The sequence below is a fragment of the Typopeltis vanoorti genome, chromosome 18, assembly GCF_054136105.1.
Source record: "Typopeltis vanoorti isolate ZY-2024b chromosome 18, IOZ_Tvanoo_1.0, whole genome shotgun sequence".
NCBI lineage: Eukaryota > Metazoa > Arthropoda > Arachnida > Uropygi > Thelyphonidae > Typopeltis > Typopeltis vanoorti.
Genome location: NC_143566.1, coordinates 29019533 through 29032520, shown reverse-complemented (window position 1 = coordinate 29032520; position 12988 = coordinate 29019533). Strand labels below are relative to the sequence as shown.

At 33.3% G+C, this 12988-nt stretch overlaps 1 protein-coding gene across 1 annotated transcript in view; it reads right to left on the bottom strand.

Annotated features, from left to right (window-relative positions):
- Positions 1 to 12988, bottom strand: part of LOC150096575 (gamma-soluble NSF attachment protein-like) — a 130381-nt gene that overhangs the window by 58388 nt on the left and 59005 nt on the right. The window contains exons 4-6 of the mRNA XM_090407841.1: positions 10723 to 10740; positions 7045 to 7185; positions 1923 to 1989 (exon numbers count right to left, since the gene is read on the bottom strand). Of these exons, the coding sequence (XP_090263967.1) occupies positions 1923 to 1989; positions 7045 to 7185; positions 10723 to 10740 (226 nt within the window). The remainder of the gene's footprint in view (positions 1 to 1922; positions 1990 to 7044; positions 7186 to 10722; positions 10741 to 12988) is intronic.

Sequence of the window (12988 nt, the reverse complement as noted above, 5' to 3'; positions counted from 1 at the left end):
GGAAAAGAAGACAAGTTATTACATTCAAGTTTGGACATGAACAGATGTAATTTCTTCTTAAAGTGTTTACAAACTTGTCATATGAATAATCGTTTTATCCTGAATTTGTAGTTCCAAATTTAATTCATTTAGTTTGGCCATAACATCTGTCAAAAATGTTAAATCTAATAACCAAGTATCATCTTCCAAAATTGCTTATAATCATTGCCCTTTGAGGCAAAGGTCATAATTACATGAAGTTGCTTAATATCACAAGTTAAATCTCTAAATCACAGCAGAAACTGGCCTCGACTTAACCACCTAACATCAGTATGCATAAGCAATTCAAAATTCCCTTCATTATTATTTTCTTCTACTTGCAACCTAAAAAACTGCCTTTGCAGACTTTTTTGCTCAAATTGAATTTGCAATCTTAAAAGCTATTATCCATAATTTCTTTCATGTTTAATACTTGAACACAAAAACAATGTATCAATAATACACATAAAAATTCAGGAAAAATCCTAATCACTCTTATGCAGTATAACAAAACCATTGCAACAAGCTGTCATAGTGACAGCTTGACATGAGCTTGTAAATAAGTAACTGAATTATCTCAATAAAGTTTATTAAAACTGCCAAATAAATCTTCAATCTCTCATTCTATCTTTGAGGAATTATTGTAAGTAATTCTTCCATAAGAGAAAAGTCTTCCAAAGCCATTCTAATAAAAAGGATCATTTGGAATGCATCAATTATGTCAGCAAATTCACCCAAATGAATTAAAAATGGCTAACAATCATTGATGCCTTGCAATAATTGCTCACTTAAATTAGAAGCTATTTCATCCACTATACTGCAAGATTACTGCATGTCATTGATGGCAAAAAGTATTTCTGACATATTTTTGAAGTTGCAAAACAAGGACTCAACTGCTTCAAAAATGTTTTTTTTTTTTAAACTGTCTTATCTAAACAGTTTCTTATTTTTAACAAGAACATGACATACTTTCAAGGATCTAACTGTAGTCACTTTTGACTTCATTGTTTCTTTAATAAAATCTGATTGTTGTGCTAAAAGTGTTTTTTCTGTTCTTTAAAGTTTAGTATTGAATAGTGGTAGTGGAATACGGTTGCAAACAACATGCATCATATTACATGGATAGATGAATTGTGAATTCATCAAGTGGAATCATTCAGGCAAAGTCATTTCTAAGAAGGGATGTAACTTTTGGTAATGTTATTACAACATGAGCAGCATATTGCTTTGAGCTCTACCACACAAATTTTAAATAAAGGCATTCCTGATAATTGCTGCCCTAAGAGGAATATATTCTTGACAATCAACTAAAAAAGAGGGGACAAAAGTTTTCTTGTCTGTTCATTTCTGTATTACTGAATTAATCAAATTCAGTAATACAGAAATGAATTTGACCAATTTTTAATTCCTTTACTTACTAGGGAATGGAAAATCGCCTGTAACAAGTAGCTGTTATAGCAACAATATTCTAGCGCTGACAAATTTCACTATTAGATAGACGATCAGATTTTATAAATTTATCTTCACTTCAATTTCAATAATTAAATTCTGGTGAACTACCTAGGAAATGGATTATAAACAATTTGAATGATTAAATAACTGTATAGATTCATTCATGCACACAACTCTGTAGTGATGGCATTCTGTGATTAGCAGGGGTTCAAATTTCATCTAACATTCAGAATTATTATTAAAATTTGTCATGATGTTTTAGTTTTGATTTATAATCAGCAATCTGAATATCAGAATTATGATAATTTAAACCATTAATCATTTCGAGAATAATTCAATACACCACTGTATTTGTAATAAAAAACATCAACTTGAAATGCCATCATTTAATTTAAAATGATGAAATTAAACAATTCAACTAATGAATAAAAACTAAAAAAAGGGGAAATTACCATTACTACTTCAGCTGCTTGGGCAAACAGGTCTGCAGCAATTTCTGGATATTTGCTTTCTACCATCCTGAAAAATAGCATTCAAAAACAATCGTTACCGAAATTATGTCTGTGACTATTGTCTTTCTTTCTTTCTCTCTCACACACACACACATACACAGAAAACTTACATAAAATACAGTCATAATTTTCATATTCCTATGGCAAGTCAAAGCTTGCAGACCATGCCTTGATATTTCTCCATACAGGATTAGACAGAAGAAATAAAAAACTAGAGTTCAACACATAAGTTGGAAAGACTAGTTTAGTCAACAGCAATGAAGCACTTCCCCAATCTCGACAAGTATGGCTGCATTAATTTACCAAAACTTTGGGAGACAGTCATTTTTAAGATCGACTGCAACCCAACAGCTGTAAACTTCTGTTTATATCCAATATTAAAAGGCACCAAAATAGGAGTTCTTTCATCCATTACAATTTAAATTGTTTCCAACACACTAAGTGTTGGTGAGGACAATGAGGTTGTTTATATTATCAAGATGCTGCTTTGAAATCCAGTGAAATACTAGCAACTTAATATTTTATTTTAATGGTGTTATTTAATACAGTTAAAAATTAGAATGAATAACTGCTAGCACTTATGCCCATTTACAAGTTTCCTGATCCTCCACAAGTTGACCACATGTAATGTCCAACTGTGAGCAGTTCACTGGATCATGATGACAGTTCAATAGGTCAGCAAATACAATTCCTAATTGTGTAAAATTCAAGCAAAAGTTTCAATCAGCTCAAGTTCATCACATTTACATTTGGGAGTTTAGTGCTATTATAAGAGCAAACTGACGACATACTCATACAGTTGAAGTATGAAATTTTAAATCCTGAAATGGAGTAAAATAGAGTTTACTCCATTTCAGGATTTAAAATCAGTTCAGTTAAAATTGCTCTAAACCTGCACTTAAAATTTTTTTTTTTTAAATTTAAAAAATAAATAAAAAATTGAAAACAGTTAAAAGCCATAAAAATGTCATCCAGTACATGATGGTAGAACCCCAACACAAGAAAATCTTAATATAAGAGTAGTTCCACTATAAAATTCCATTTTTAGTTATTTATATTTTTTTATCATCTGTATGTTATTATATTTATATGTATAAAAAATTTATTTTATTTTGTTAATTAATTTATGTTACAATTTTTATTATTATTATTTTTTCCGTCAGAGGTCAGGCTAGGATAAACAATTAATGAAACATTTAGATTTATCTTGCTTTTGTGTAATCTCATGTGTATGCTCTCTTGATGATGACCTCAATACAGAGGTCAAAACGTCGAGTGTTATTTTCATAAGCGCCTCTGTAGTGCAATTGGAAGAATGATGGTACATTGCACCCTTCAATTGGAAAAGGCCTAAGTTCAATTCTCGTCATGATGAGGAATCTTTACATGTTTTTTTTTTTTTTTTTTTTTTTTTTTTTTTTTTTTTTTTTTTTAAATCAATTGAAGACGGTTAGCCAACCTCATATGTAAGTAGCAGGGTTTTTCCAGCCTGGAAACTCTGGTTTTTATCACACATACAGAAAAATTGGCCTTGAGAACACACGCAATTTACAGACAAAAAATACTAGTGGTGGTGTTAGTGGGAAGTAGATGGCATTGGTGTAGGTCAGTGGTTCTCAAACTGTGGGGCGCGACCCCAGGGGGGGGGTAGCTTGAAAGGGGAGAGGCACGGCATACTTTCCTACAGATAAAAATTAAAACTGCCCTAAATTAGTTTTAAAAATAATAACAAATAAAAATACAGAAAGAAAAACTTTTGATGATACAGGTTTTAATTATCATGAATTTCAAAATAACTAATAATTATTTTCTTCACTCGCACTTATAAAATGCATGTGCCAGAGGCAGTGTTGATAGTTCGGCAGCAGCCGCATCCTCTTCCAGGCAGCACTATACACGTGCAGCTGAAAGCAGCAACTTAATTGGGGCAGTTTGTTGCCAGAGTCAATGGTGATCAGCAGTTATACCTGTTTGAGGTTGTGTTCTTATGTATTCAAAGTTTCAGTGCAATTGTGCTGATTTGTTTACCTCTTAAAGTTGACTTGATTATGAACAACTGATCATCAAGTGTTTCCTGAATAGTGATAGAAATGAAGATACCTTCAACTAGTGGTGGGAAAGAAGCTACTCGGAGTGTGAAAACAAGAAGGTATGATGAGAACTATTTATCACTAGGCTTTACGAAAACTGTAATCAAAGATGAAAAACGTCCGCAATGTGTAATCTGTTTAAGTATTTTAGCTGCAGATAGTATGAAACCTAACAAATTACAGAGACATCTTAAAACTAAACATCCTGAGTTTACAAATAAACCAAAAGATTTTTTTGTTAGAAAGCTTAGTGGCTTAAAGTCCACCCAACAGAACTTTGCTAAAACTACAAATGTGACTTCCAAGGCCCTTTTAGCCTCTTATCAGGTTTCTCATAGAATTGCTAAATGTAAGAAACCACACACAATTGCAGAAACACTGATTTTACCAGCAGCGACTGACATGGTATCAACAATGTTGGTTGACTCTTCTGCTCAACAAGTGAAAAAAATCCCCCTCTCTAATGACACAGTTTGTAGAAGAATTTCAGATATTTCTGATGATGTACATCAGCAGTTAATTTAGAAGTTGCAAAACAACTACTTTGCACTTCAAGTGGATGAAGCGACTGATATTAATAAAGATGCTCATTTGATTGCGTACATTCGTTTTGTTGATGAGTGTAATATACAAGAGGAATTGCTCTTCTGTGAGTCTATCTTGAAAACAACAACAGCTGAAAATCTTTTTGACATGATTAATGCTTTCTTTAATGTAAATGATATATTATGGGATAAGTGCACTGGTATATGTACAGATGGAGCTCGTTCAATATCTGGAGTCCGTGCTGGATTACAAGCAAAAATTAAAGCTGTTGCTCCCGAAGCACTATGGATATATTGGGAGGCTCTGGCAGCTAAAGAACTCAGTCCACCTCTTCATGAAGTGCTGCAGATGATTATAAAAACCGTCAATGTCATCAAGACAAATCCTCTGGTCTAGACTTTTTAAAATGCTGTGTGAGGAAATGGGTGCCGAACACACTGCTTTGTTGTTTTTTAACAATGCTCTATGGTTTTCAAGAGGCAAGATATTAAAGAGAATGTTTGAGTTGAGACATGAGGTGCTTTGTATTTTAAATGGGGAAAACCACTCACTGGGAGACAGTTTCAGCAATAAGGATTTTTTTTATTGAAAATGGCATATCTCACAGATATATTTGAAAAACTGAATATTCTCAACACTTCAAGGGAATGAGGCAACTGTACTTTCTTGGAATGACAAAGTTAAGGCATTAATGAGAAATTTATGCCTGGAAAGCGACACGCTAGATATGTTCCCTACTCTAGTGTCAATGGTACAAGACACTGATAATCCAGTGCTTCCAATGGTGATAAAAAGCTGCCTACTTGATCATCTCATAATGTTGAAAGTTCATTTCAAAAAATACTTTTGTGATGATTTTGATGAATTCTATTGGATTAAAAACCCATTCGAAAATGCACCTGGGTCATCATCTCTGAATGTAAATGAGTAAGAACAACTCATCGATCTCACTAGTGATACTTCACTGAAAAGTAAATTTAAGGAATTGTCTTTGTCAGAGTTCTGGATACATATTGGCAAGGAATTCCCAACTTTGAGCCAAAAAACATTGAAGATCCTTATTCCTTTCGCAACACTTATTTATGCGAGAAAGGCTTTTCTGCTTTGGCAGCTATGAAGTCAAAGTATCGTTCAAAACTAAATATTGCCAAAGAACTTAGAGTGGCCATTTCTGATATTACACCAAGTTTTGATAAACTTTGTTCTCAAAAGCAGGCCCATCCATCACATTAGACTTTGACATTTAAATGTTTGATTATTTTTACAGAGAAAAATTTACTACTTGTTAATTAAATATTGTTTCATTTCAATACATATTTTGCAAGTGATACTTCAATTGCAAGTGTTAAAACTAATTTTTATTGTAGGTCTAATATTGTGATACTTTATTTTGTGTCAAAAACTTAAATAGTATGTAGAAAACACAAAATAAACTGAATAAAATGTCAAACTCAGTATGACTTCTATTTTGATAAATAAAACCAAAAAAAAAAAGGGGGGGGGAGGGGCAAACAGTGTTTTCTCTTTTGTCAGGTGGGACTCAGGGGTAAAAAGTTTAAGAACCACTGGTGCAGGTAATGATAGTAATGGTAGTTCACCGTAGTTGTTGGATTAAGTGGTGGAGATGGATGGTTGTAGAGTAGGTGCCCTCCCTCAATGAGTCTTTGGACTCTTTGGAGGTGTTATATAATGATATTAGAAGTAATTACTCTAACACTTGTGTTATTATTTCCAGAAATCCTTCATAATGAATGCTGACCACCTTAAAACAAGGGTATGAAATTTGTTCAGATAATGCAAATTAGCATTATCCGAAACACATATTGCTTAATGATTCTCCTATAATGAGTCTATGGGCTTCATGGAGATGCCCATATAATAATAATACCTGTAGTGGGTATAAATACCCATGAACTCTACTTTTCTTGAGTGATTTATAAAGTGCAGCAATTAATTCCTTCATTCTGCATGCCTCCTTCCTAGTAATTATCTGCTATTTTTCATTGAGAAGGTGGATACCAATACACATGATTCTGAGATGTTTAAGCATGTGATTGAAGCTTAATGAAAGATCGTTGATGTTTGGGTTTACAGCCAAAACAACCAAAGTTATGAGGCCAACATAATTATATCTGTAAACTAATTGTGTTCTAGCATTTGACTGTTTTGCAAAAAAAAAGACTGGGAGGAAAAAAGCCTGCTACATCATAATGAGACATGATGTGAAGTACTTAAGTATGCTCTTTTAGTATAAAAATAGTCTATTTAGCTTGATTCATAATTATTTCTCTCTCTCTCTCTCTTTATTTTTTGCTGATTTCATCAAAGACCATATCAACCTTCAGTTAAACTAATCCCAATATAAACTTACACAGAAATCTATATATAGATATATATATATATATACATAGTGTACATATACTTACTTGGCACCTTTTTCTAATGACAGAGCAGCTGTATCTGGTGTACCATGTTCTCGAAACAGCTGGCTTGCTCTTTCAATTAACTTTACCACCACTGAAAACTCGTTCATTTCTTTACATACCAAGGCTGCTTGTTCATAATTCCTAATAAAAACATTTTTCAAATATGTTCACTGTTCTGATGCATAAATATGTGATAGTATGTCTATCATTATCCTTTTGGCACTTATTAGAGTACAGTAAAACCCATAAATTTATTTTATTCAAATAAAATCTAGTTTTAAGTTATTATTCATTGCAAACTGGTAAATGAAAAAAAAAAAAAAATATTGCAATTGGAATCTTCAAACTTGTTTTGAATCTGTTTCATTTGCTTTGCAATGACAAGGTGCTTAACTTGTTAAGGAATACAAAAAATACAAATATAAAAGAAATCTGAATAATCCCATTTGATATTCTGTGGCTCAAAATTTCTTTGCCACATTATAACTACTCTAATCTCTTTGATAACCAATCCATGCAGCTTCATTTTCTGTAATCCAAATAATGTTAATCTTCATTGCAGACTTTAATGTTCACAACTCGCATCAGCTTTCTTCTCTAATTCCATTGATCAAGCTGGATGATTTAAACATGAATAACAGAATACCAGATAATCTTCACTCTCCTGACAACATCCTAGGCCTTTTCTTAATTAGCTTTCTTTTTGGTAACTCAGAACATGAACACATCCAGGTTTCATTTTCTATGGGATCATCATTCAGCCATTCTCAGTCTCATATCCTTTGGCATCATAATGTTTAAAGCATATTTCAAGTGGACTGAAATATAAAAAAAAAAAAAAAAAAAACTCCAGCTTACACTCAGCCTAAACTATAGACCCACAACTTGAATAAAACCATCAACCTCAATTCTTACATCTATCTGGATGTGAGAGATGGAGTGATGTTGTCATTGTAACATTATTGTAATGTCATTGTAACAAGTGTTCTGGATTAACAACATAGTCCTCCTAACTGTGCTCTAAATTTTTACTCCAAAAGTTAACCCATGTTATATCATCTTTACAATATTTCATATGTCTGGCTTTATCCAAATAGAATGCCTTATATTCAAGCTTATCCTGAAAAGGAAGATATACATTAGTTATCAGGCTAATGTCACCATCTCAAATCTATCAAATAGTCAGTTTCATCACCATATGGAGGATCAATTAATTAGTGATTAAAATATGGATTTTACACTTCTCACCCCACAGATTTCTTATCCAAGAGTACGTACCACAAGATACAGTCAATGGAAATGTTTACAGAAACTCGTATGGATGCTTCTGACATTTCTAGGGCATCTGACTGAGTGTGGCAAATGTATTCACCAAGCTACTATATGTGGTATACCTTCCACATTTTGTAACTAGATCAGCAGTTTCCTCTCCAATCATTCACCATATCATGATTTATTCATTTATTTATTCTTATGGCAAAAGGAATACAGAACAGCTACAGGTCAATGTCCAGTCTGGAAAACCAATCCAAGGCCTCATCTGTCACCTTGTGAATGTCCTGTAGTCCACCACCGTGAAATTGGAGGCTTGGGCAGTCATTCACAATATGAGTAAACTTCTGAGCCATGGGAGAACAATCACAATAAGGGTGATCTAACAGCCTCATTTATGTAGTAGGCAGCTACATCTGCCCTGGTTAGTTCTGATCCTGTTCCGAAATCTTCCTAGGAAGAGCAAAACCAGGTTGCAGAGCACAGGGCTCTTCTACCAGGAAGCCGTTTGTTGGACCAGTATCCTCTCCACATGTCAGGTGTTGATGGCAGGACAGCTGAAGGGAGTTCGTCCATGGACCAGAAAGGCTTTCTAGATTTTAGGCGAAGACTAGGTGTATTTACGAGAGTCTGGTGCAGGGGTGGGTTGCTCATTGCTTTATTAAATTCTTTAATCGAGGCTTGTCTTCTCCGTATGTTTGATGGAGCAATGTTAGATAGGCAGCCAGGAGTGCTTCTCAATGTCCCACAAATTGTGTGCATGGTAGAGTTTAGCTGGTGTCTATAATGTTAGTGTATGCATTTCATAATGAATAGTGTCCTCTTTTCAGATTTCTACAGTGTAGAAATCTGAAAAGAGGACTTATTTTCTTATTTTCCAGGACTTATTTTCTATGCTCCTCCTTGTATACATAATTAATGATGTTCTCCCACATCTCAACTCCTATCAATAGTTTTGTGGATGACAATACACTTCATTCCACCCCTTCTGCATTTGATAAAGCTTAATGCAGCACTCAGATGTTCCAGGTTTCATTATTTTCCATAATGAATGCTTTAAAAAAAATAACCTTGTCATTCTTCAGCTGGGGTGAGGAAGTAAATTAGTGTCAAAACACAGTCTGTTTTATTTCTTATAACAAAGATTCACTTACCTTGACCTTTGATATTGCTCAAATCTGCAGGCAAAATCAAATTTCCCTTATTTGGCTGACTTATATCCTCTATTTTTTCCTCATACAAATGTATCATTAGCTTCTTCAGACTTCAAGAAACTTGGTATCCTTCTGCTAATGGCACTCTCACTTAAACAACTGCTAATACTACAGAAACCTCAAATTTGGTCAATTTTTTTTATATTGCTTTCACGTTTGGTGTAGTGCATTAATGACTTCCATAAAAATTTTTGATACCATCCAGTAGAAGGCAATCTATTCAACAGATGATCCATCTTTCTCACATATCCACTCCAGTACTTTCTGATTAAATTAATTTTCTGTTTCTATTGTAGGTCTTTTCCATACTTTTTTTTTTTTTTTGGATGCTGCTCCATTTTCCTCTTTGCATATAAAACAAAGTTACTAATCAACATCCATACAGCAGCCACCTTCAAACTCAGTGAATTAACTTCTCATCCTCCTCCGCTTTCATTTCCATTAAAAATGAAAAAATTCTAATCGCAACAAGTATAGTGATATATGAAGAATTATGTGAAGTAAAACAAATCACTTTCCAAATTAAATGAAAGAGGCACAAGCATTTAATGAAAAAAAAAAAAAAAAGCTTGTTTTCACAATATAAGTCCAAGTTTTAAGATGACAGTATTTTGTGATACGAGGTTAGTTATAATATATAGTTATAATATATAGTTATAAATAGAATATAAAAATAGAATATAAAAATGAAGTTTACCTTGACATATGGGAGTAACAATAATCATTTGGAGAAATGTTTTTCACTTGGTTATAAATTAAATTAAAAATGCCCATAAATTATATTCTTTTTTATCCTTTATCCATGCATACATAGTTTGCATGTAAAGTTTCTTCACGAGTAGGCTATTTGTATATAGAGGCATACAAGCAGCCTAGTCATGAAGAAACTTCATGCACAACTTCTGTCTGCTTGCAACTGGATCAAGGATTAAACAAGAATATAATTTCTCGTTATTTTTAATTTAAATATTTGCAATTCAGAAATTATATGACTGATGATATTCCTATATGTCAAAGCAAGAAATGTTCTGCAGTACTTAATGCATCTATTCTGTTAATCAAACTGACAGTTAGTGGTATTTCTAGGGTTCTTGTCAGAATACCAATATTGATATATTTAGTTATATGTTTAACTTAAGAGAAAGGAATTTTCTAATGTTTCATGAATATGATAGAAAAAATAGTAACTTACTTTGCTGCTGAGAAGTATCTGAACAAAATTAAGGATATTGAGATTTATTTCAATGAACAATCACATTCAATAAAAGATACTGCTAACTATAACACTTTTTTTGAATGTTAGTCAAGTGAGTTTTAATTTATCGTCCTACATGTTTCACCGATTTTTGCTATCGGCATCTTCAGGGAATACAATTGGTAAGCTACATGAAGGTAACAGACTAGGTTTTAACTGACAGTTCTAATTCATACAAAATTAGTATTGTGCGAGACATAATGTAACTGGCGTGAAAGTTCATTTCTTTGATGTTTAGTGATCTAATTAAAGCTTTCCAAATTTCCGGTAGGATTAGACCTTGATTCTTATTTAGGTTTCCTGTTGAACGGCCGACTGTAGCAGTCTCCTTGAAGGTTCTGGAATGGTAGTTCTCTTCTATATAGGGCATATGACTCTTATCCCACTCATTGAGATGGTTGGTAGAGGCAAAGTGGCAAGAAAGGCCTGAAATATCTTGTCTGTTGTTTCTGACATATCCTATGTGCTCCTTCTGTCTCGTTTCGAAGCTTCTAGAGGTCTGACCAACGTAACTAACACCACAGGAGCAAGGTATATTATATACTCCAGAGTACTTGTAGAATGGATGAGGGTCTTTCGGTGATCTTAAAAATTTCCGAATAGTATTGACCGGCTTGAATGCTACTCTAATATTGTGTGGTTTTAGAAGGATAGCCAATTTTTTGGAAATGCTGCTGACAAATGGAATAGTTATAGTACTGATGTATTGGGTGTCATCACATTGTCTTTGTGGTATATCCGAAAGGAGAATCTTGTTGCAGAGTCTTTTTGGATAACCATTTAAGGATAGCTCTCTGGATATTGTAGTTAAGAAAAGAGCTATACATTACACAACAGACCAAGATGACTTACAAAAAGAATTAACTACAATATCCAGAGAGCTATCCTTAAATTCGTTAATGCTTTCCTTCTTCTCATTTACCCAAACAGCCCACAAATCTTTCACATTTTTCAGTGCAATTTTTGGCAATGCATCTGCTGCAAAAATTGCAAGGCAGAGCTAGACCAAGTACCAAAGCCTTACGTGCTGCTAATGTGCATTTCTTTATGGACACCATTTTCAGAAGTAGTACAAACAAACAAGTAGCAAAACACAATATAAACAACAAAAAATTCCAACAACACTCTTTCACTTGTAAACAAACTGAAAAAAATACAACACAATTTGCAAAAAAAAGCCACACTATACACTAATTAAAAACATTTTTTAGCACAGTTTTACTCTACTGCTGCTACTTTCACTTGCAACACTAGCAATACTTGCATTATGGAATATCACACCACACTTTGGCAACTCCTTTACACAGGATTAGATGGAAGAGAGCAACAATACTATACTAAAGCAATTACAAATCTGAGAGGTTAATTCTGTAGTCAGTATGGCAATGATAAACTACCATAATATCTAAAAGTATGACCACATTAATTTACCAAAAAAATTGGGAGATTAAGACCACATTCAGTCCAACAGTTAATAATGTTAATACATCAAATCCCTGATTGCAAGATAGGACTTCAGAAGTCACTTTTACCATTATAATTAGAATACAAACATGAAAGCATAACTAACCTGTTATTTCAAAAAGAACTTCAACAACTACTATCTATCTCAGCTATCTGAACTTCATTTTCCTACAGCATTCCTTTTGTCACAAAAACAGTGACATGTGCATTCACCTGATCAGACATCCCAAGTAAGAGAGAGTGTCAAATTCTTTTATATGGGAATTCCTTCCTTTTGATCTGCCTGGGATTAACATTTCCTTATTGTATTTTGTAGCATTTATTTTCTGTCTTTATTGCTCTTTAGATTCTAATAACTATCCTGACTTAAATCATTTATCTCTAAAACTTGATTTTCAGCAATCCAAAACAAATACCCATACAGATTTTCTTCCTTGGGAACTTTAATGTTCACACAAAGGGACTTTCTTTTCTGATTACAATAATCAAGTAAGAAGGGATGCCGCCTATCATACGTGCTGTTACCAATAGCTTAAAACAAACTATCTATCCCTGAAGACCAGACAGTCATCTTCCTAATACTTTTTACCTTTTCTTACACAGTTTCCTTTCCAAACATGCTGTAGATGTCAGTTACGCTCTTGTTAACTCGCACCATAACTTTTCAATTTCCTTTAATAAAGAACATATTCTTTTGTATTACTATGTTGACAAATGGGATCACCTGTGACCTCTGCTC